The 25,739-nt window shown below is 45.2% G+C and overlaps 1 protein-coding gene across 1 annotated transcript in view; it reads left to right on the forward strand.

Moving 5' to 3' along the window:
* The window catches only part of MAPK9 (mitogen-activated protein kinase 9), a 121,585-nt gene that overhangs the window by 2,112 nt on the left and 93,734 nt on the right, over window positions 1-25,739 (forward strand). Inside the window, 1 exon segment of the mRNA XM_030212873.1 lies at window positions 22,326-22,493. Within this exon segment, the coding sequence (XP_030068733.1) occupies window positions 22,372-22,493 (122 nt within the window). The 5' untranslated portion in view covers window positions 22,326-22,371.

Consider the following 25,739-nt stretch of genomic DNA (forward strand, 5'->3'; position numbering starts at 1 on the left):
AGAATGCTGCTTCTGCATACTTTGCCACTGACACTTGGTTGCTGATGCTTCGGCCACCTCCACAATTAAACTGGCAAATGGTGCTTATGACTTTAGGCATGTTTCATTAAACTTTAGTTCTATAAGTAAAACATGGGCGAAAAGCTTTAATAAATCAGGCCCTTTGCCTCCCCATTCAGGTAGAATATAGTTGAAGAGAGGGATATATTTTTATTTAAATTTTGGCATGGCCAGTCAAACAAAGTTATTGTTTTTAATTTACAAGTGTAATAAGAGTGGTATAAAAACATTTTTTTTTTATTAGTTGGTGTTTCAAGTCTGTTATCAAGACTTTTCATTTTTTTTAGGGAGCTCTAGTTGTTTGACCACCACTTAGCATGTTCTACTGTGTGGTCAAAGTACAATTTTACTGTGCTCTGTGTGATTTATCAAGCTTGCCACAAAAAAGCAGCTAGATCCAAGGGGAAATAGGGCTTCACGTGTGTGTACCATCTGGCATTCTCTGAGTGAGAACTCAGTAACTAAACATTGCAGGGATCTACTATATGTCCTCAAGGCCTGTTCTCCATTGCTGAAGTGAAATTTGAGTTTCGGCATGACATGTTATAGCTATAATATATTCTAATTAAAACCAAGTATCAAAATGTTTTAAATTTAGGAGCCAGACCAAATGGTTTGCAGACAAATAATAAAACACTTTACAACATAACATCAGAGCAACACATTTTAACTTATGCATCTCTTTTGCGTGTTCCATTAAAAGCAAGTGACAATATTGTATTAACCACTGTGTCGAATTAGGGATGAACTGGAAAATAGCTGAGTACTCTCCCTTCTGTTCTCCTCCCTCCTTGCCTCATTTGTTTTTTCTTCTTCCCCTCTCAAGCTTATAGAGCAGTACTGCTCACAACCATTAACTCTTCATGTAGCTTCCTCTTTCTTTTCCAAATCTGTGTTCTTGTAATATCTGAAAACTCCTGAAGACCTACCTCTTCAAACAAGCCTACCCAAATGACCATTCCTAAACCCTGATCCTAATTCCACACCACTAGCAGTACCCACACTCCAGTCCTAAACCCCGATCCTAATACCACACCACTAGCAGTACCCACACTCCAGTCCTAAACCCCGATCCTAATACCACACCACTAGCAGTACCCATACTCCAATCCTAAACCCCGATCCTAATTCCACACCATTAGCATTACCCATACTCCAACTCTTTCCCCACAACTATCACTATTGTCCTACTCTATGTAACTATGTCATCTATGTGATACTTTGTTCCATATTTTGTATTATCTCTGTGATACTTTGTACCATACTTTGTAAGCCTACTCTATGTAACTATGACCATACTTTGTAAGCCTACTGTTAGTGCCTTTCATGCTGTGCTCCAGAGCCGTTACTCAGCCAGCACTACTCACGCAAAACAATCCTCTCAACTGGTACCTTAAGAAACTCTGACAGGTGGATTAAGCCTTTAAAACAATAACAAAAGAACAGAACCAAGGAAGATTCCTTTGGGGAAAAACACAAGTTTATTCTATTTTCCCAAGATTAGGAAAAATAAAGAATAAATATAGATATAGAATAGAAAAGAAGAACATATTACAGAAAATGAAATTACAATGGAAAATGGGAACAGGACATTCTTTCAAACTCCCTGGCTTGGGAGCCAAAAGAGATGTACACTGCCCAATCTCCTATCTGACAGAGAAATATTATATAGTGTTTCTTTTCCCTTTCAATACAAAAGGAGCACAGGAAGGAGGAGGGTTTCTCTCACCCCCTTAATTAGCATCTTACAGTCAGTCAGGATCTCCTGTCAATAAAGAAATACATAGCATCTGTTTACATTCCCTTTGAAGATGCAGTTGGTCTCTTGTCCAAATGTTTTGGATATTATATCTCTTCTATTCATCTTTACAGCTTTTCTCACACAAGAATATATTTCTCAGAACCTTTGATCTATTTATCTTAGTATATCCCTTTATTCTTATTTTTATTCTAAAAAGAGGAGGCAAGAGTTTAATTACTTTCCTTCTGACATCCCAGGTCATTCTTATTCTAAAGACAAGAGTTAAAAACTGCTTCCCTTTAGAGGTGTTACATCTCTCTGGCCCAGATGCACTAAACGTTTTTCATCGTTAAATGAGCCCTTAAGGAAGAATTTCCTATCCTTTCCATGCACTAAAGCCTATTTTTCGACGGCAGTAGCAGCTAACGAATCTGGAATGCAAATTAGAAACTACCATTGAAATGTAGACAATTCGGAATGCACTAACCATACCGACGATAGCAACGATTCACTTACCACCAGAAATTTAACGTCAGCTCAGACCTGTCGTTAAAGCCTGAGCTGTCATCTCCCCACTGCCCCCTGCACGATGAAAAACCAAATTGCTGGCATGTTTTAAAAGAAAAGTGGCTCCCTGCTTCCCTGTGCCTAAAATAAAAAAGGAAACTAAATTAAAAAAGGATCGGGAGGGGTCAAAGGCGCTCATCAGCAGCGTCCTGTATGGACGGCCTGGCCTTGCCTTGCTTGCCCCCCCCCCCCCCCCCGAAGTCCCCGCTGCTCCGTTTGTGAAATAAAAGCTTTTAAAAATGAAACCTTTGCAGTTGCTGGGCTCCCCCTCCCTTCCTGTGTCTCTCTTCTTTAGTCGGCAATGCTCTGCCTCCTGCCCTCCTCCACCTCCGTGCCCCACCCCCCCTCCACCATAATGGCCGGTGCAGTGCCTCTCACCTATGTTTGAAGGCGCTGCACAGGATGGATCAGCTATTCTTTAGCTCTTCTGTCTCCTCCGATGTCTCCTTTTTCTTCCTGTGTCCGCCCTCCTCTGACGTCAGTTATCTACGTAGATAGCTGACGTCAGAGGAGGGGCGGACACAGGAAGAAAAAGGAGACCGGAGGAGACAGAAGAGCTAAAGAATAGCTGATCCATCCTGTGCAGCGCCTTCAAACATATGTGAGAGGCGCTGCACTGGCCATTATGGTGGGGGGGGGGGGGGGGGGAGCGGCGGGGACAAAATCGGGGGGCGGGGCACGGAGGTGGAGGAGGGCAGGAGGCGGAGCATTGCCGACTAAAGAAGAGAGACACAGGAAGGGAGGGGGAGCCCAGCAACTGCAAAGGTTTCATTTTTAAAAGCTTTTATTTCACAAACTGAGCAGCTGGGAGCAGCGGGGACCTGGGGGGGGGGGGGGCAAGGCCGTCCATACAGGACGCTGCTGATGAGCGCCTTTGCCCCCTCCCGATCCTTTAATGTTTGTGGAGACATGCAGGGGAAAGTGGGGAGCCACGTGTTTGTGTTTTCTTTTTTTTCTTACGTTTCTGGCATGCGCAGAGCAGCCAGCATAACGCTTGGCTGCTTTGCGTATGCTTTACGAGCCGATTACCGACGGGGATTAGTGCATCGTTCTTTCCAATACCGCACCAAACTTTTTGGGGCTGTGTTTTTGGAGCATGCTTCTTTATTTGAGATTCGGTAAAGGTTTTTACGTTTCTGATTTTTTTTACGTTTGCTTATGCATCTACCCCTCTGTCTGCTCAGACCCTGTGTTTATGTCATAACATAGATTCTCTTATGTTCAAGGAAATGCATAATGGAACTATTACTGTTGACTCCAGAGATCTGTCTGTCAGGGAAATATAGTGTTTGATCTAATTGTTCTAGGCAAAGAAGGAAATAAGGTGTTACCTGGTTTTCTTCTCATAGTTGTAAAAAGGGTAATTCTCTCCTAGATTGAAGTAGCCTTACTTCAAAGGGCATGGGAAAGAATTCTGTCTCCTGAACTCCCTGGGGCCTGACCATATTCAATGGGAGAGATCCTGGGCAATCAGGTTCAATCACCTTACTTGGCAAGAGGAGGGGTAGAGTGTAATTGCTATTCCAGCAAGCTTTCCCATGATTTAGAAAGAGAGAAACCTTCATTTCTCTCTGTCCAGAAATATGAGGAATTAATTCTATATATTAAATAATTGGAGGCCTTCCGCCTCCTACAACACTACTCTATGTAGCTATCCAGCTTATAATCGAAAGTGATTGCCGGCCATCTTCCAACACAAATCGGGAGATGGCCGGCGATTTCTTAAAAGCGGCGAAATCGGTATAATCGAAAGCGGCATTTTTGACAGCATCGCCGCTTTCCCTTCACTTCGCCGGCGAAAGTTCAAGGGGGCGTGTCGGTAGATCAGCGAAGGCGGGACATGGGTGGGCATGGGCGTGGCTACTAGATGGCCGGCTTTCGCTGATAATGAAAAAAAAAAAGCGGCGTTAAGCAGTATTTCGCCGCGTTTACTTGGTCCTTTTATTTTCACGACCAAGCCTCAAAAAGGTGCCCCAACTGACCAGATGACCACTGGAGGGAATGGGGGATGACCTCCCCATACTCCCCCAGTGGTCACCAACCCCCTTCCATACTAAAAAAATAAAACTAAAAACCTTTTTTGCCAGCCTGTATGCCAACCTCAAATGCCGTACCCACCTCCATGACAGCAGAATGTGTTGTATCCTCCGACAGCCTTTCCCTGGTTGCGATGTGGCTCTCGGGTGTGTGTGACAGCTTTTTTGTTAGGTGCCCTGCAGAGTCACATTAGCAGTGCATTGTGGTGAGTGTAGGGTACTGGGCTCTACTCCCATGGTGCTTTTCTCCCCTGCTAACTGGGTCAGAGTGTGCCCTGTTTTGTTTCCTGTTGTAGTCAATGCGGTAGTGGCCATTTTTGTAAGCCAGTTTTAGTTCCCTTTCCTGTGTTACCCACGTTAGAGAACGTAGTTCTTACCTTGAATGGTGCTGAAAGAGGGCATTGTACACCATTGTGCCAGCTCTGACCTACTGCTAATCTTAGTACCAGGGGACTCTTTGCCAGTGGGGCACAACCTCTGATCTGCAGTTAACTGTGAGTAAACGTGGTTATTTCAAGAAAGGACTTTTTCAGAGAGATTAGTCTTCAGGTGTGATCTGGTGTGCCAAAGTTATACAGCAGCAATAAGTCCTAGAGGCTGTATGCAGGTCCCTGGAGCAATTTTAATGGGTGCAGTACATTTGTGGGTAGTGGGTTTGGGGGGGGGGGGGGGGTTGGGGGCTCAGCTCCCAAAGTAAGGGAGCTATGCACGTGGGAGCTATTCTGAAGTCCACCGCAGTGACCCCTAGGGTGGCTGGTTGGTGTCCTGGCATGTCAGGGGGGCCAGTGCACTAAAAATGCTGGCTCCTCCCACGGCCAATTGCCTTGAATTTGGCCGGGGTTTGAGATGGCCGACATAACTTTCCATTATCGCTGAAAAACAAACCCGGCCATCTCAAACCAAGGCATTTGGCCGGGCTAAACCGTATTATCGAAAAAAAAGATGGCCGGCCATCTTTTTCGATAATACGGTTCCGGCCAGCTGTAGCGCCGCCGCCAACATAGATCGTCGGTGATCTATTTGGCCGGCGATGTTCGATTATGCCCCTCTATGTCATCTATGTGATACTTTGTCCATACTTTGTATTATCTCTGTGATACTTTGTACCATACTTTGTAAGCTGCACTGAACCTGCTATCGAGCTTGAAAGAGCGGGGTATAAATGCCACAAATAAATAAATAAATAGTCCTCCAGCTGGCACTGCATACCTTAAATAGGTAGAAACGTGGAAACATGACTGCAGATAAGGACCGAATGACCCATCCTGTCTGCCCATCCTCAGTAACTACTAACTCCTCCTTTTCCTAAGAGATCCCATGTGCCTGTCCCATGCTTTCTTAAATTCTGACATAGTCCTTGTCTCCACGACCTCCACCAGGAATGCATCCACCACCCTTTTCATGAAAAAGTATTTTCTTAGATTACTCCTAAGCCTGTTTCCTCTTAACTTCAGTCTATGCCCTCTCATTTCAGACTTTTCTTTCATTTGAAAAAGGCTCACCTCCTGTACATTAAGGTATAAGGTATGTGATACTACATATGTATACTTGATCATGGTTTGTCCTTGCCATTTTTGGGGCACAGACCGTAGAAGTTTGCCTGGCACTGGCTTTGCTTCAGTTACTGGTGCTGCCATCTAATCCTCGCTATGCTTGTTTGGTTCCAAGTCTTCTGCACAGGATTCCTTTGTGTTTATCACATGTATTTTTTAATTCTGTTACCATTTTCTTCTCCACTACCTCTCGCAGGAAGGCATTCCAGATATCCATCACCCTCTCCGTGAAAAAGTACTTCCTGACATTATTCCTGAGTTGGTCCCCCTGTAACCTCAAATAATGTCCTCTAGTCCTACCACTTTCCAATCTGTGGAAAAGGTTTGTTTGTAGGTTAATAACTTTCAAATATTTGAATGTCTGTATCATATCACTCTTGTCTCTCCTTTCCTCCAGGGTATACATGTTCAGGTCCTCAAGTCTGTCGTCATACATCTTGTGACGCAAACCCCATACCATTTTCATCGCTTTTCTCTGAACCGCTTCGTCTTTTTACATCCTTAGCAAGATACGGCCTCCAAAACTTAACACAGTACTCCAAGTGGGGCCTCACCAATGACTTGTACAGGGGCATCAACACCTCCTTTCTTCTGCTGATTATTCCCCTCTCTCTGCAGCCTACCTTCCTTCTGGCCACGGCCACCGCCTTGTCACGTTTCATCACCTTGAGATCCTCAGACACCATCACCCCAAGTTCCTTCTCCTGAGCTGTTCTTACAATCTCTCCTCCTATCTGGTACAAGTCCTTTGGAATGCCTTACTTCTTAGCATTAAACTTTAACTGTCAAACCTTTGACCATTCTTCTAATTTTTGGAGATCTCTTCTCTATTGGCTTTCTTTGTGTCATTCGCAAAAAGGCAAACTTCTCCTTTTAACCCTTCAGCAATGTCTCTCACAAATATATTAAACAGAATTGGCCCCAGTACTGACCCCTGAGGCATTCCACTACTTGTCTTTCTTTTCTCCTCTATAAAATGGTACCCAGGAGCGTTGGGCCTTTGTTAGTTACCCGATATACCACTGTGGTATTTAAACGTCTTTATCATATCCTCTCTCTTCCGCCTCTCTTCCAGTGTATACATTTTGAGGTTCATAAGCCTGTCCCTATATGTTTTATGACAGAGACTGCTGATCAATTTTGTAGCTGCCTTTTGGACTGATTTCATCCTGTTTATATCTTTCTGTAGGTGCAGTCTTCAGAATTGCACACAGTATTCTAAATGGGGCCTCACCAAAGACTTATACAGGGGTACCCTCATTTTTTTTCTGCTGGTCATCCCTCTCCTTATGCACCAGAGTATCCTTCTGGCTTTCACTGTTGGCTTTTCTACCTGTTTGGCCACCTTAAGATAATCAGACACAATTGCCCCCAAGTCCTGCTCTTCTTTTGTACACAGAATTACTTCACCCCGCTATACTGTTCCCATGGAATTTTGTTACCCAAGTGTATGACCCTGCATTTTTTTAGCATTAAATCTTAGTTGCCAATTATTGAACCATTCTTCAAGCGTTGCTAGATCCTTCTTCATACTATTCACACACTCTGTGGTGTCCACCCTATTACAGAGTTTGGTATCATCCACAGAGACAAACCTTACCAGTCCTTCCTCAATATCACTCACAAAGATGTTAAAAAGAGCTACCCCAAGGACCAATTGGTACACTACTGATAATGTCCTTTTCCTTTTAGCAAGCTCTGTTTACCACTACTCTCTGTCTCCTTCCATTTAACCAGTTTTTAACCCGGTTAGGCCCTATACAGAGGGGCACCCAGTTTATCAGTCACATGTGCGGAACCGTATCAAAGACTTTGCTAAAATCCAAGTACATCACGTCTAGTGCCCCTCCCAAGTCCAATATTTGGTCACCCAATGAAAGAAATCAATCACATTTGTCTGACAAGAAACCATGCTGCTTTGGGTCCTGCAGTCCATTTGATTTGAGAAACCTCATAATCATCTGCTTTAGAAGCGTTTCCGTTAGTTTACTCACCACTGAGGCCAGACTTCACAGGTCTGTAATTCCCAACTTCATCCTTTTGCTCTTGTGCAGATGGACCACATCCACCCTTCTCCAGTCCTCCAGGACCACTCCAGACTCTAAAGAAGCATTGAAGAGCTCAGACAGCGGAGCTGCCAGATCTTCGCTGAGTTCCTTGAGCACCTTCGGATGTATCCCATCAGGCCCCATCGCTTTGTCTTCTTTTAGTCTAGCAATCTCCTCATGAACAGTCTTCTGAGAATCTGTTCTGGTCTACCATACATCCTTCTCTATTAGCATTTGTTTTCTGCAGTTGTGCCCCTGGTCTTTCATCCGTGAACACAGCAGAAATAATTAAGTAGTTTAGCTTTATCCTTATCAGCTTCTACATATTTCTCCCCCTCAGCTTTGAACCTCACAGTGCTATTATGGCACTTCCTCCTGTTACTTACATATCTAAAAATGTCTTGTTTCCCAATTTTACCGTATCTACTAACTTTTCTTCCATTGCCTCTTTGCTTTCCTGACAGCTTTTCCAGGTACTTTTGCCTATCTTCCTCTTTCTGAGTTGTAACGTATGAAGGCTAACCTTTCCCTTACCTTTTCAGCTACTATGTTTTGAGAACCAGAGCAGCCTTCTTTTCCTCTTAACTTTTATGAAATTTTCTAGCATAAAGGTTTGTCACCTTTAAAATAGCTCCTTTCAGTTTTGTCCACTGAAGTTCTCCTTCCTTCAGCTGTTCCCATCCAACTAACTCTTCCTTAAGAAATGTCCCTATCTTGACTATGTTAGTTCTTTTGAAATTTAGGACCTTCAGTCTTTTTTTTGTTTTTCCTTTCCCTCTTTACCAGTTTAACCCACAGTGCTTCTTCTTTACCCCATACGTCCTTCAAGTCTGTCACTTTAATATTATTTTTAACATATAATGCCGCCATCCTTTTTTCCTACCCCGTCTTTCCTGAATAGGTTATAGCCTGGTATAACTATACCCCAGTCATGGTTCTCCGTGAACCATGTCTCCCTGACCGCCACTAAATCCAAGTCAGCTTCTGTCATTGTAGCCTCTAGATCTGGAAGTTTGTTTCGCATACTATGGGCATCGATATACAAGGCTCTCCAGATGTTGCTCTTTTTTCCCTTTACCTTTCTAAGGGTTATTAATGACTTTGAGGCTTTTCTCACCCATCCCTAGCAAATTTAGTTTAAATCCCTCTTTAGTACTTTTAACTAGTTTGTTACAGAACACACTTCGTCCCTTCCTTGAAAGATGAACATCATCACTGGTCAGTAGCTCTTGGAAAATCATCCCATGGTCTAGGAAACCGAAGTGCGCATGTTGGCACCATCCATGCAGCCACACATTCAGTTACAGGATGCAAGCTTCCCTCATTTGTCCTTTACCTTTAGCAGGAAGGATTGTTAAGAACACCGCCTGTGCACCTAGGTGCTTTACCCTCTAACTCTGAGCCATGAAGTCACGCTTGATATGTTCAGTAGGATACCTAGCAGTATCATTTTGTGCCAGCTTGGATGAGCAGCATAGGATAGTGGTCAGTAGACTTGATGAGTCTTGGCAAATTTTCTGCTACGTCTTGAATCTTTAGATAGCACTCTTCCCTGGACATCATGTCTGGTTGGCAGATGGGTGCCTCTGTACCTCTCAGAAGAGAATCGCTAACCAGCACTACCTTTTGCTTCTTATTTGCCACCGATCTAGTGGCTTTGGGATTTTTGAATTGTGCTTTTAGTTAGATATGCTACCAGCTTACATATAGTAACCAAATATATAAAAGGTGCTTTCAGCCACTAGGCTACTGATGAATTATAAACCTATTTGTTTTAGGAAGACACTTTAAAGAGGGAAGGCTAATTGGGTAATACTGCCAATTAGCCTTGTAAAGATGGCGCCTGAGTAAGACGCGCCTGCGGGAGCTCCAGGCTTCGAGGGCGAAGTTGGGAAGAGCGGCGGACGGCGCCTCGGCCTGAGTGAGACGCGCCTGAGGGAGCGTCGGGCTTGGAGGATGAAGCCTGGGCTGGACAGTGGACGGTGCTCCCGGTCTGAGTGGGACGCGCCTGTGGAAGCCCCGTGCTCGTGAAGGCAAAGCCTGGGTGGAGCAGTGGATGGCGTTCCCGGCCGAGACAGCAACCGGCGGAGTCGGTGAACGGCACCGCTGCCGCCCCCAGAGCGGGGAGAGGCAACCAAACTTCTCCCCAAGGGGGGACTTCGTGAGGTTTGCATGGCGGCGGTCGCACGCCCGGCTCTGCCTCCTCGCCCACCCGCTGTGTCCGGCAGGGCTGCCTAGGTGGAGCGACAGTTGGAGAGATGTGCGACCACCGGGACCCAGTCGACAGCGCCTCATGGTCGGATCGCCTGAGGCGACGGGAAGAACGGGAGAGGAGCGGCGGAGGTGTCCCAGAGACGGGCTCCGTGGGACCCGGTGCACAGCAGCAGAGGCGGCCTGGGGCTGCTGCCTCCCCTCTGATTTCTACCTCCGTCCACTGATGTGGCACTAGTAGCTGCAAAGTCTCTGTGTCCTATATCTCCCTAATGAGATATTGCACTCTCCAGCCACCCAGCTCTGAGCTACTTCTACCTGTTAGACTATTTCATCACCTCTGCATTAAAGCTGTCTCTCCTCAGATTTCTACCTCCAACCACTGATACAGCTCTCAGGCCCAGATGCACAAAACTTTAACGACCCTTTAACGAGGAAATTTTAAACCGTAGTATGCATTAAAGGCCTTTTTCCAATGAAGCAACAGCTAACGAAAACGGAATACAAACAAGTAACTACCATTGTAATGTGGACGATTCGGGATGCACTAACCATACCGACGATTGCACCGAATCATTTACCGCGATATATTTTACGTGAGGTCAGAGCTGTCATTAAGGCCTGAGCTGTCAGACACGCTGCTACGCCCCGCTTCCTCCTGCAGCATACAAATCCAAGCTGGCATGTTTAAAAGTGAGATTAAATAAAAACGCTACTAATAAAGAACGACAAGGTGGATGCAGTACTTCCTAGGCTTCCCCCTGAATTAAGAAAAGCAAAAGAAAAATTGAAATAGGATTGGGAGTGGGCAAAGGCGCCCATTAGGAGCGTCCCGTATGGACGGCCTTGCCTCCCCCCCCCCCGCTGCTCCCCGCTTCCCCCTGCACGAAAACTCCAAATTTTAGCAGCCCCAGGCCCCCGTCCCTTCCTCTTCTTTTCTCTCTACTCTCCCACAGCTCCGCCTCCCGCCAACCTCTGCCCCCCGGGCCCCCCCTCCGCATTACCGGGCCCGCGCAGCGCCTCTCACCTCTGTATGAAGGCGCTGCACGAGCAAGAAGATCATCTGATCGCTGCAGTCTTCAGGACGTCTCTCTCCTTCCCTGAACTGGGCCCACCCCGTCTGACGTACTGCAGCGATCAGATGGTCTTGCCCGTGCAGCGCCTTCATACAGAGGTGAGAGGCGCTGCGCGGGCCCGGTAATGCGGAGGGGGGACCCGGTGGAGGGGGGGAGCGGCGGCGATGACCTCAGGGGGGGCAGCGGGGGCAGAGCATGGGGGCGGAGGATGGCGGGAGGCGGAGCTGTGGGAGAGTAGAGAGAAAGGAACAGGAAGGGAGAGGGGCCGGGGCTGCTAAAATTTGGAGTTTTCGTGCAGGGGGAAGCGGGGAGCAGCGGGGGGGAGGGGGCAAGGCCGTCCATACAGGACGCTCCTGACGAGTGCCTTTGCCCCCTCCCGATCCTTTTTTGATTTATGTTTTTAGTTTTCTATTTAATGCAGGGGGAAGTGGGGAGCCACGTGTTTGTGTTTTTTTGTTGTTGTTTTGACGTTTGTGGCATGCGCAGACAGATGGGGAGTGGGAGGGGGGGTCCTGAAACGAAAGGGGGGTCAAGAACGGACCGGGGGGGCCTGAAACTACAAAGGGGGGTCCTGAAACGACAGAGGGGGGGGAGGGAATTACTTGAAATCCACTGGGAAGGGGGGGGGCGGGTCCTGGAACTGGAAGGGGAGGCGGGGGTCCTGGATCAGGGGGTAGCGGGGGGGGAAGGGTGGGTCCTGGAACTCGGAGAGGGGGGAGGCGGAACGGGAAGGGAAGAGGGGGTGGGAAGAAGTGGGAGGGTGGTCCTGGAACTCGGATGGGAAGAAGTGGGAGGGGTTCTGGAACTTGGACAGGGTGGAAGGGGGGAAGGAGGGGGGGAAGAAGAGGGGGAGGGGGGTTCTGCAAACTCTCGGTCTCATACACTCTCGGTCTCACAAAGAGTCTGTGTATCACACACATACTCTCACACTCGCTCTCTCTCACACTCACTGTGTCTCAGATATGCACTCGCACACACTGTCATTGTCACACACACACTCTCTCTCACAGACACACTCGCACCCAATCTCACTCTCTCTCTCTCTGTCACGCACACACAGTCACAGTCTCACACACACACTCTCTAAAACATACACACTCCGAGGAAAACCTTGCTAGCGCCCGCTTCATTTGTGTCAGAAACGGGCCTTTTTTTTTACTAGTTCTCAATATTTCATGAATCACAATCAGGATCTCGCCCCCTCCATAGCACTGAAACAGTACTAATTACTCTCCTAACCAAATTCAAGCAAGAAATAGCAACAGGTAAAAGCATACTTCTCCTCCAATTCGACATGTCTAGTGCATTCGACATGGTAAACCATAATATACTACTAAGACTCCTAGATTACTTCAGGATTGGTGGAAATATATTTAGTTGGATCAAGGGTTTCCTAACCACTAGAACATATCAAGTGAAATCAAATTCAAACATATCATCACCATAGAAAGCAGACTGCGGAGTACCTCAAGGATCACCACTATCACTGATCCTTTTCAACCTAATGATGACCCCACTAGCCAAGTCCTTATCCAACCAAGGCCTTAACCCTTTCATCTGTGCAGACAATGTCGCAATATACATTCCTTACAAACATGATCTGACAGAAATCACCAGCGAAATCAAGCTCAGCTTGAACATCATGAACTTGTGGGCAAATGCATTTCAACTAAAACTCAATACAGAAGAAACACACTGTTTCACCCTCTTATCCCAATATAATGCGTACAACCCCACAAATATAAACACCCCAGATTACACCCTCCCTATCTCAGACAGCCTGAAAATCCTCGGCGTTACAATCGACTGTAACCTTACACTAGAGAGCCAAGTGAAATCCTCAACAAAAAAAATGTTCCACTCAATGTGGAAACTCAAATGCGTGAAACCATTCTTCCCGAGGGAAACATTTCGCAACTTGATACAATCAATGGTACTAAGCCATGTAGACTACTGTAATGGAATTTATGCGGGATGCAAAGAACAAATCAAAAGAAACTTCAGACCGCTCAAACATGGCAGCCAGGCTTATATGGAAAAACGCGATTTGAAAGCCCCAAACTCCTCTGTGAAAAAGTGCACTGGCTCCCAATCAAAGAACATATTGCTTTCAAAATCTGCCACCCTGGTTCATAAAATTATCTATGGCGAAGCCCGGGATACATGACAGACCTCATAGACCTACCAACCAGAACACATCCGGATCAACACGAACATATCTAAATTTGCACTACCCAAGCTGCAAAGGACTCAAATACAAATCAACTTATTCATCCAGCTTTTCCTACATAAGCACACAACTGTGGAACGCATTACCAAAAGCTGTGAAAACAACGTATGACCACCTAAACTTCCGGAAATCACTAAAAAACTAATCTGTTCAAAAAGGCATACCCTACCGACCCAACTTAAATGCCTTAACCCTGCAACACAACGAAACCAAAGCACGTAATGGACATAACATAACTCTTCCGCTCTACGATGCCCTACTGTGTCTGTTCCACATGAACCTTATTCTACCACAACGTCACTTTGTATTTGTTCCTACTGGAGTGGGCGAACGCCTTCTGGTACTATGTAAGCCACATTGAGCCTGCAAATAGGTGGGAAAATGTGGGATTACAAATGTAACAAATAATTATTTAGCAGACTGGTTGTTACCTGATGAAACATGCCTCATCATGCCCAGCACTGTCAGGTCTTCTTGCATCCATGGGCCCTCCTTTCAAACCACATAGCTATGGAGTCATTAAGAGCTTGTTGTTGTTCAGGGAGGGGGTGTTGTTAGATGGCTTTGGTCATGTGGAGATGATTTTTGGTGGGGTGTTGTATGCACTTCACTGGTCACCAGGAGACCCCAATTCCTTATTGGATTGGTTGAAAGGGCCGTCCATGAATTGACTTTTCTTTATTGGCAGTGCCTAGCTGCAAGCCAGCTCAACGATCGGGCCAACAGCTTTTTGTAGGGTAGTAAAAAGCAGTTGCAGTCGAAGCAACACACTAGATCCTGATCGGACATACAAACTTCAATCCGGCTTTCGCCACCTTCACTCGACAGAAACGGCACTATCTAAAGTCTGCAATGACCTGTTCCTTGCCAAATCCAAAGGTCACTACTCCATCCTCATCCTCCTTGACCTATCCGCCGCTTTTGACTCTGTCAGTCACAATTTACTCCTTGCCACACTGTCCTCATTTGGGTTCCAGGGTTCTCCTCTTATCTCTCCCACCGTACCTTCAGAGTACATTCTCATGGCTCTTCCTCCACCCCATCCCGCTCTCTGTTGGAGGTTTTCATGGATCTGTCCTTGGACCCCTTCTTTTTCAATCTACACCTCTTCCCTGGGCTCCCTGATCTCATATCATGGTTTCCAATATCATCTTTATGCTGATGACACCCAGCTTTATCTCTCCACACCTGACATCACTGCGGAAACCCAGGCAAAGATCGGCCTGCTTATCCGACAATTGCTGCCTGGATGTCCAACACCGCCACCTGAAACTGACATGGCCAAGACCGAGCTTATTGTCTTCCCACCCAACCCACTTCTCCTCTCCCTCCACTCTCTATCCGGTTGATAACACCCTCATCGTCCCCGTCTCATCCTGCCCGCAACCTCGGAGTCATCTTCGACTCCTCCCTCTCCTTCTCTGCGCATATCCAGCAGATAGCCAAGACCTGTTGCTTCTTCCTCTACAACATCAGCAAAATTTGCCCTTTCTTCTCTGAGCACACCACCCGAACTCTCATCCACTCTCTCATTACCTCCTCGCCTTGACTACTGCAACCTACTCCCTCACTGGCCTCCCACTTTGCCATCTATCCCCCTTCAGGTCATTCAGAACTCTGCTGCATGTCTTATCTTCCGCCTGGACCGATATACTCACACCACCCCTCTCCTCAAATCACTTCACTGGCTTCTGATCAGGTACCGCATACAGTTCAAGCTTCTCCTACTAACCTACAAATGTACTCGATCTGCAGCCCCTCCTTACCTCTCTACCCTCTCTTCCTACCCGTAACCTCCGCTCTCAAGATAAATCCCTCCTTTCAGTACCCTTCTCCACCATCGCCAACTCCAGGCTTTGCCCTTTCTGCCTCGCCTCACCCCACCCCATGCTTGGAATAAACTCCCTGAGCCCATACGCCAGGCCCCCTCCCTGCCCATCTTCAAATCCTTGCTCAAAGCCCACCTCTTCAATGTCGCCTTTGGCACCTAACCACTATACCTCTATTCAAGAATTCTAGACTGCCAACTTGACATTTTGTCCTTTAGATTGTAAGCTCCTTTGAGCAGGGACTGTCCCTTTTGTTTAAACTGTACAGCGCTGCGTAACCCTAGTAGTGCTCTAGAAATGTTAAGTAGTAGTAGAGCCATCAGCACATACTTTTTACCCTTTAAGCCACAGGGAGGGTGAGGAATTTTCAAATGTAAAATAGACTTTGGAAATTTCCCTTGATGCAGAATGTTCTGTTATGTTTTATAAAGTATTATTCTGAGAAGGGTGATGTAGAGATGATCATGACACTCCGATTAGCTGTAGAAATCTGCACAGATATCAGGAGGCAGCGTGAGTCACGCTGTTGCTTCCCCCTCCCCAGCTTGTTGTTCTCTTCCATCCATTTCTCTAACAATCCTGCAGTACCCTGATGCATTGTCGAGGTACAATGGACTTGTTTGAACCAGTGTTCTTGGACAGCCTGAAATGCAGGAACTGGTAGAAACATCCTTTTGCCCTGGTATGGGACAGATGGGGTGATACCTTGAGTCAACCTGGCAAAACAACAAGAGGAACAATTTCTTCACCCAAAGGTAGAGGATGAAAGCATTGAATTTCCTTCACTTTCCCTCAGTCAGATATCTCCTCATTCTGTCTTAAGATCTTGGCCATGGCTCCTCAGCAGTGATGTTGCTGGAAACTCTTATGTAGTAGACCTAGATTAAAATTTAGAGTCTCTGGATTTCAGCTTTAAGGATGCAATGTTTCCTCTTAAGGTTCCATTCCTTTAGTCTGGTTGTTTTCCCAGAGTGAAATGAGAAATGAGTGGAGGTATAACATGCACATCTCAGAGGGAGGAGTTCAGTTACGGCTTGTTTCAAGAGACATGATCAGAGGAGCTTCTTTAGCTTTGGTTATGGAGTCTTGACTGAGTGGATCTAGTCAGGATGGGGCTGGGGGAATGGGTGGATTGGCAACACTACTTGTCCCTCCAAGAGGGCTTCTGGGAATATTGAGCTGCATCCATCCCCCTCAGAGGACATAATTTCCATGGAAAAGGAAAATGGGACCCCCCTACTACTACTACTATTTAGCATTTCTATAGCGCTACAAAGCGTACACAGCGCAGCACAAACATAGAAGAAAGACAGTCCCTGCTCAAAGAGCTTACAATCTAGTAGACAAAACATAAAGCAAACAAATCAATTAGTGTGTAGAGGAAAGAGGAGAGGAGGGTAGGTGGGGAGGTGAGTGGATATAAGTGGTTACGAGTCAAAAGCAATGTTAAAGAGGTGGGCTTTCAATCTAGATTTAAAGATGGTCAAGGATGGGGCAAGACGTAGGGGCTCAGGAAGTCTTTTCCAGGCATAGGGCACAGCAAGACAGAAGGAGCGAAGTCTGGAGTTGGCAGTAGCGGAGAAAGAAACAGATAAGAAGGATTTATCCAGGGAACGGAGTGCACATAAGTACATAAGTAATGCCATACTAGGAAAAGACCAAGGGTCCATCGAGCCCAGCATCTTGTCCACGACAGCGGCCAATCCAGGCCAAGGGCACCTGGCAAGCTTCCCAAACGTACAAACATTCTATACATGTTATTCCTGGGATTTTGGATTTTTCCAAGTCCGTTTAGTAGCGGTTTATGGACTTGTCCTTTAGGAAACCGTCCAACCCCTTTTTAAACTCTGCTAAGCTAACCGCCTTCACCACATTTTCCGGCAATGAATTCCAGAGTTTAATTACACGTTGGGTGAAGAAAAATTTCTCCGATTTGTTTTAAATTTACTACACTGTAGTTTAATCGCATGCCCCCTAGTCCTAGTATTTTTGGAAAGCGTGAACAGACGCTTCACATCCACCTGTTCCACTCCATTCATTATTTTATATACCTCTATCATGTCTCCCCTCAGCCGTCTCTTCTCCAAGCTGAATAGCCCTAGCCTCCTTAGTCTTTCTTCATAGGGAAGTCGTCCCATCCCCGCTATCATTTTAGTCGCCCTTCGCTGCACCTTTTCCAATTCTATATCTTTCTTGAGATGCGGCGACCAGAATTGAACACAATACTCAAGGTGCGGTCGCACCATGGAGCGATACAACGGCATTATAACATCTTCACACCTGTTTACCATACCATGCACGGGAAGGGGTGTAGGGAAGGACGAGTGTGGAGAGATACTGGGGAGCAGCAGAGTGAGTACAAATATAGGTTAATAGAAGAAGTTTGAACAGGATACGAAAACGGATAGGGAGTCAGTGAAGCGACTTGAGGAGAGGGGGTATGAGTAAAGGGACCCTGGCGGAAGACGAGACGGGCAGCAGAGTTTTGAACCGACTGGAGAGGGGTGGGGTGACTAAGTGGGAGGCCAGCAAGAAGCAGATTGCAGTAGTCCAAACGAGAGGTGACAAGGGTGTGGATGAGGGTTTTGGTAGAGTGCTCAGAAAGAAAGGGGTGGATTTTACAGATGTTGTAAAGAAAGAAACGACAGGTCTTGGCGGTCTGCTGGATATGAGCAGAGAAGGCGAGAGAAGAGTGAAAGATAACCCCAAGGTTTCGAGCTGAGGAGACAGGCAGAATGAGAGAGCCATCAACAGAAATAAAAAACGGGGGGCGGGGGGGGGGGAGCGTGGAGGTAGGTTTGGGGGGGGGGGGGGAAATGAGAAGCTCTCTTTTTGGAGCCCGATCTTTGTCCTGGTGGCTCTAATTTCCCTACCTTTCAGACCTCATAGGGTACTGTCTCTGTAAGCTGACCTTTAGAATGTAGTATATTGCTTTTTATTGTAGGTAAGGACAGGGACTGCAATGTTCTTTTAAGCATAGGCCTCCTTTGTAAGTTTTCAGGCCTGTTTGAATTTGGATAGGCTCTTTTGGCTGATCCTCAAAATGACAGTGTTCTCTAAAGCAGTGTTTCTTAACTCAGTCCTCGGGGCACATCCAGCCAGTCGGGTTTTCAGGTTATTCATAATGAACGTGCATATGAGACATGTGCATACCAAGGAGGAAGTGCATGCAAATCTGTCATTGTGGATATCCTGAAAACCCGACTGGATGGGTATGACCTGAGGACTGGGTTGAGAAGCACAGCTCTAAAGTATTGAACCTGGAGAGGTCAAGGAGGTGACTGTGTCAGATTGCACCAGCAAGAATTTGCAAGTATCGGAGGGCTGCCAAGCTTCTTGAGTAGGGATCAGGAGTTCTTACAGGCAGAGTCTGAATTTCTTTCAAGATGATAGTGTAGAGGCCTTAAGACCATTACATTTCAACTTGGGTTTTCAACCCAGTCAAGTTTTCAGGATCTCCACAATGAGTATGCATGAGAAACTTCATACATTGCCTTATTTATATGCCAGTCTCTCTCATGCATATTCATTGTGGATATTTTGAAAATCAGACTGGCTGGGTGTATCCTGAGGACTGGATTGAGAATTGCTGTTCCAACTGTAAGGATGGTGGGAAAATATCTGCCTGGGGCAGAAGAGTCTCCCTGAGAGCTGTTATGGATTCCCACCTCCCAATCTAAGTGGAACATGTGTAGTTTGTACTGGCCTGGGCAATAACATAGTAAATGACGGCAGATAAAGACCTAAATGGTCCATCCAGTCTGCCCAACAGGATAAACTCATTTTACATGGTAAGTGATTCTTTATATTACACCTGAGTTTGGAAAATGAACATATTAGCTAGTTTAATTTCATTCTTGAGTTCTACCAGACCAGAACCCACCCAGGGAAGAGCATAAAACAGCAAATGCATTGTTGTCTCTTTTTCAAGTTATTTGGGACTAATCTTAGGTTTTGAGTTTTCTTCTCTCTGGAGATGCATTCCTGGCTGAATCAGATTTGGTTTTAATGGTATCAGAAATTCAAGCATGGAAGACAGCACTAGCCCCCCTGTAAGGGAAGTGAAGTCTAGGTTTTTTTCATCTGCTGGCAGGAGTGAATGATAAAGAAATTATTAAGTAGCTTCAAAGTTGACCTTGTTCAGTAGATTGCACTTCGGGACCTTAATGTGTCTTATTGTAACTTTGACCTTAGCTGCAGATATATGTAACATCATTTGTGGCTTCTGTGACACAACGTTGAATGTATGTTTGTGCAATTTTTACCCTTGATGCAGGCATTAGTATTTCAGGTTGTAATGCTTTAAAAAAATAAATTATATATTTATTTATTTATTTATTTATTTATTATATTTGTACCCCACATTTTCCCACCTTTTTGCAGGCTCAATGTGGCTTACAGAGTATGGAAATGAGAACGTCATTTTAAGAAAACAGTCGATCATAAGCTGGGGTGAGAGAGGAATTTAGGTAGAAGGTGTTAAGTAAGGTCGTGTGAGAGGTGTTTTGGTGTACTTGGGTGGTTTAAGGAATGATTTGTTTCATTGAAGGTGACTTTTGTAGGCTCTGTTGAAGAGATGTGTTTTCAAAGCTTTGCGACAGCTGGTTAGATTGGTCATGATTTTTAGGGGCATGGGTAGTGCGTTCCAAAGCTGTGCACTTTTGTACGCAAAGGTAGTAGCAGAAGCCTGTTTGTATTTCATTCCTTTACAGCTGGGGAAATTCAGGTTGAGGAATTTGCGAGCCGAGCTTTTGGCATTCTTGGGCGGTAAGTCCACTAGGTTTAACATATAGAGTGGGGCCTCTGCTTGAATGATTTTGTGTACAGTCGTGCAGATTTTGAACTCAATTCGTTCCTTGAGCGGGAGCCAGTGCAGTTTCTCTCCGAGGGGCTTCGCACTTTCGTATTTAGGTGTTCCAAAAATGAGTCTGGCTGCGGTGTTCTGGGCTGTTTGGAGTTTTTTGATGGTCTGTTCTTTGCAGCCTGCGTACAGAGCGTTACAGTAGTCCAAGTGGCTTATTACCAATGACTGTACTAGGGTGCGGAAGATGTTCCTTGGGAAAAAAGGTTTTATTCTTTTGAGTTTCCACATCGATTGGAACATTTTTTTTTGTTGTATTCTTTGCGTGGGTGTCGAGAGTGAGGTTTCGATCAATAGTGACTCCTAGGATTTTCAGATTTTCTGAGATAGGAAGTGTGCAGTAGGGTGTGGTTATTGTGGGGTAGTTGTTTGTATTGTATTGGGAGGTGAGAACTAGACACTGAGTTTTTTCTGCGTTGAGTTTTAACTTGAATGAGTCCGCCCAAGAGTGCATGGTCTGGAAGCTCTGGTTGATCTCGTTGGTTATTTCGTTTAAGTCACTTTTGAACGGGATATGGATCGTAACATCATCAGCATATAAGTAAGGGTTGAGGTTTTGATTGGCTAGGAGTTTGGCTAATGGTATCATCATTAGGTTGAAGATAGTTGGTGAGAGGGGGGATCCTTGAGGAACTCCGCATTCTGGTCTCCAGGGTGGCGATCTGTCCATGCTCGTTATTACTTGGTAGGATCTGGTGGTGAGGAATCCTTCAAACCATTTGAGAACTGGGCCTCCGATTCCGAAGTACTCTAGTAGGTGTAATAGTATTTCATGATCCACCATGTCGAAGGCACTAGACATGTCGAATTGTAGTATGAGTATGTTCTTGCCGGTTGCAATCGTTTTTTTGAATGTGTTCATTGCCGACACTAGTACAGTTTCAGTACTATGATTTGATCGAAATCCTGATTGAGACTCATGTAGAATTGAGTGTTTGGTCAGGTATTCCGTGAGTTGTTTCGTCACCATGCCTTCCATCAATTTTGTTGTGAGTGGGATAGAAGCGACTGGTCGGTAGTTGGTTAAGTCCATTGTGCTTTTCTTGGCATCTTTAGGCAGTGGAGTGAGTAAGATATTTCCATTTTCCGTGGGGAAGAGTCCATTTATGATCTATAGTTTATTTGGTTCGTGAGGTCTTGTTTGAATTGTTTAGGTGCGGATCTTATTAGGCTGGTAGGGCAGATGTCAAGGTGACCCATGTGGTGTTTAGGAGGTTGTTTACAAGTGAAAAGAGTTTGTGCGTATCCTTGTAGTTTGGTCCTATTATAGTTTTGTAGTGCGTTCTTTTGGTATGTCTGATTTTGTATTTGTATTTTCTTTGTGCCTGTTTCCACTCTTTGAGTGTGTGATCATCTTTTTTTTTGCTCCATGCCCTTTCTAGTCTTCTCACCTGTGTTTTTAGTTCTTTCAGTTCTTCGTTAAACCATGGGATTGAGTTGTTCCTGTGTGAGGTTCTCGTTTGGAGCGGTGCTATTTTGTCTAGCACTGTTCTGCATCTGTTGTCCAATTCTTGTAGAAATATGAAAAATAGTTTGTGTTTCTACCTTAATCTGGCCTTTCAACAAAAGTACTGACCTTTTCAGTGTTCCTTCCCCTCTTTTTTAATACTTTGCTGCCATTGAATTCACCTTTGTGGCTCCCCCTTGCTATGGCTTCTTTTCTTTTTTTGTTTGTTTGTTTGTTTCTTTGTTTTAATTCCTAAAAAAAAGAATAATTATGCCTATCACATTCTGATGGGCATAACCCTAGCAGGAAAGGTGTGCTTTTCAAAGCAGCGAGCAGGGCTGTGGCTTTGGCACACCAAACCTTCTACTGGGTCTTATTTTTCTACTCTCTGACTCAACTTCTACCCCTACTGATATTAGGCTTAACATTTTTTTGTTCTGGTAAATATAACTTTACATCTATGATAAAGATAAGTATATATAAGTATCTATATGGTAAGATTTATCATTTTATAAACTGATTTTGTTGTATTTAGAGAAAGGTAGTATATCAAATCCATGACCATTTACCTTTTTTTTTTTGTTAATGTTCATTTGTAGAACAATGTATGTCATCGATTTTTGTATGTACTTATGTATTTTTATATTTTATTTATTTTTACCATAGGTTCTCAAAACTGTTCTTTGACCTTGGGGTTGTATGAATCTGCATCATGAGTGACGACAAATGTGATAGTCAGTTTTACAGTGTGCAAGTTGCAGATTCAACATTCACAGTGCTGAAACGTTACCAGCAGTTAAAGTCAATAGGATCTGGGGCTCAGGGAATTGTTTGGTAAGTATGAACTTCGGTGTTAATGAATGTTGTATTTAGAAGGAATAGAGGAATATAGTGCGCCAGTGATAGAAAATGGATCTGTTATGTTATCATATTTTGGGATTCTGTTAGCACCCATAGGATGGCTGGAATGAAATGATGCCCTCTAGACCTTGCACTGGCTCCTGGCAATAGAGCAAGCAGGAAAAGGTTCCTCTTTGTTTTGAGAATTTGTCACATTGAAATTTTGGTGACCTAAGTAGTTGCTGTGCGTAAATTCAAGCCTGCAGTGGTAATTCAAATGTTTTATCAGAAAACTGTAGTGGTAAATAGGTTAAAATGGGTGTTCGGTTGTAAGGGTTTACTTGATCAGTGAAATCATCATTTCTTCTATGAATTCAAATGGTACACTTAGATTTCAAAATTATTATATAGGTTGACATTGTAGCAAGCAGGAAATAGCGCTTCTGATGTTCAGTTCCTTTAATTTAAAAACTAAAGTTTTATCATCCTTCATTAAAATACCTTTTCCAAATTTGTGGAGTGGTATGCCTTCTTTAAAAACATAGCAAAGGTGACCAGTAACTAGACAATTTAGAAAGTATAAATGTTTATTAGCATCCAAGACTCATTGATTTGTGGAGGATTTTGTTCTTTTGTGTCCTTGTGATATGCCTTCTTCACATCTCACCTTTCCTGCTTAAATATAGGTCTTACTCTATCCTATGCATGAGCCATATTGTCATAGAATTTGTTTGGACCTGAAACTTCATTCTAAGGGACCCTTTTACCAAGCTATGGTAAGCACTAATGTGTACTTACTGCAGCTTAAAATGGTGTACTACGGGGTGTGCTGAGGTGTCCTACTTTTGACATGTGCGCATGCTACTGTCGCACTAAAAATAAAATGTTTTTCATCAGGGGCTGGAGAGTGGGCAAGTCTGCACTAATCAAGTAATGCAGCTGCATTACTGTACAATAGCTGATTAGCGCATGATTCGTATGATGAGCCCTTACTGCCTACAAAATAGGTGGCGGTAATTTTGTTAATGGCCAAGCACTAATGACAACAGCACATGGCCGTTAAATTGGAAAATGGAAAATCGACTATTTTCCGGCTGCGGCATAAAATGGCCTTAGTGCATGGGAGAAAACCTGCCTAAGGGCACACTAAGGCCACTTTTTGTCATAGCTTATTAAAAGGAACCCTTCTGAAATTCAGGAACTAAACATTAGCTAAGTTGTGAATGCTTTAAGTGTTGCCATTAATGTTAGCTGAAAACATTTTCAAGTGCAAACTCATTTAAAAATTACTAAAACACATTTTGTTGAGAGAAACATTTTCTTGTGTCTTTTTCCTGCTTCCAATATGTTTATATAGTTCTGCTAAAAGCTTTACACTAAAATAGCGTTCTGTCATATTAAAGACCCCCCTCCTTCCCCTCGGAGAACTGGTGGTATTCACTATACTCTGTTATGCACCATGCTTGACTTTGAATCATTCATCTCCTTCGCTCCATCATTCTGAGAGAGATTTGATTATACTGTAGTAATTCCGTGTCTGTGAGGCACAATCTGGGAATAATTTTTTTTATTAGAATACAATCCACTAAATCTACAGCATATTGATTCATAAGATTCTGTTGAGAGAGCTTTTTTTTGTTTGTTTTTGTTTTCATTTTGTTTTTGCTGTAAAATAAAACTGAGTTGTCAACTGGCAAACAAAGGGGCAGTTTTACTAAGTGACGGTAAGCACTAATGTGTGCTTTCTTGTCATCAAGCAGATGAATCCATTACGAGTGGGTTGTGTCCATCAACCAGCAGGGGGAGATAGAGAGCACTGAAAAACCATAGTGCCTCATGGCCAGCTAGCTCCATCTCCTCTTCAGTATTCTCTATCTGCCCAGCAGGGTGGTTGCAGCTTGTTCAAGCTCCTTCAGAAAATCTGCCTGGGGTGGCTCCTGTGCTTTTGCCAGTTGTAGCAGGGGTGTTGTGGCTGATGGTGCCCACTTTAAAGGCAAATAGGTTAGCCCTTTCCCTGCCTTACCCGGCCCCCGATGTGGAAGTAGACAAATAGGCAAGCCCTGTCCCTGTCTTTGCCCACACTGTGGATGCAGGCACATAGGTTCGCCCTTTCCCTGCCTTTCCCATGCTACTGATCCTCCGGAGTTGGAAATTTGCCTCTTTCGCTGTTGCCTCAAACTTTCCTCGCAGCGTTAAAAAAAAAAAAAAGTTGTGTCGCGCTTTGCTGCTTCGATCCCAGAAAAGAAGTTTTCTTCTGATTATGCAGTGTGACCGGAGCTTGGAGACTCGGTCTGGTGAGGTAAGAACATTTTGTAGCTCCTCCAGGGAGGGCCCGTGTTTGGGACGATTTTGGCGCGAATCCGCCATTTTGAATTTCCGCCACTTTCGGCGATGGCTGCTGAGAAAGTTAAGCGCTGTTCCATTTGTGGCAAGCGCAAATCTGCAGTGGGGCTCTGTAAGGCGTGCTTTTCAGACGGTAGAGCCGGCCCGAGCATGGTGAGCGATGTTCCTTCCCGCTCCGTGGAGCTGGCAGCGGGCGCCATTTTGGAACAGCATGGCACGACCCCCGCTGAGGCGGAGAGGTTTGAGCCTGGAGGGGTGCCTCGTGTGGTGGCTGATAAAAGAGCTGTTTCCCCCGGACTGGAACTGGGAGGCCAGGGTGAGCCATTTTCCCCTGAATTTGTTTTATTGCTGCATTATGCATACCTGTTAAAAAGAGCTCTTCCGCAGGGGTCCCCTGCAGCCCTGCTTTCTGTATCTCCTCCAGTGGAGTCTGGCCTTGGATTACCGTCAGGCGTGTTTTCCCCTGACAGATGGCCGCAAGACAAGCGCAGAAGGGTGGATTCCCCTTCAGAGAGTGGCGCCACCCCCCTTTCCTCCCCCCCCCCCCCCCCCCCCCCCTGTTGTCGGGATGTGAGGACTCGGAGGTCTCTGGCAGGCCTTCGTGGTCTGGAGAGCCAGAAGTAGGTACAGAATTGCCACCGGATCCAGATGATCCTTCCGCGGTGAGGATTTTCCACCGCGATGAGCTGCCAGCGCTTATTACTGATGCCTTGCAGGTACTCTCTATAGAAGACCCTGGGAGTACTGAGACCTCCTCCGGTAATCCGAGGATGGCAAGTACTAAGAAGCCTGCTCGAGCCTTTCCTTTGCATGACTCCATTCAAGAGCTTATCACGGCTCAATGGGCTGACCCCGAGGGGCCTTTGAAAGTCGCCAGGGCTATGGGGCAATTATACC

Source organism: Microcaecilia unicolor, chromosome 8, assembly GCF_901765095.1.
Source record: "Microcaecilia unicolor chromosome 8, aMicUni1.1, whole genome shotgun sequence".
In the NCBI taxonomy this organism is placed as follows: Eukaryota; Metazoa; Chordata; class Amphibia; order Gymnophiona; family Siphonopidae; genus Microcaecilia; species Microcaecilia unicolor.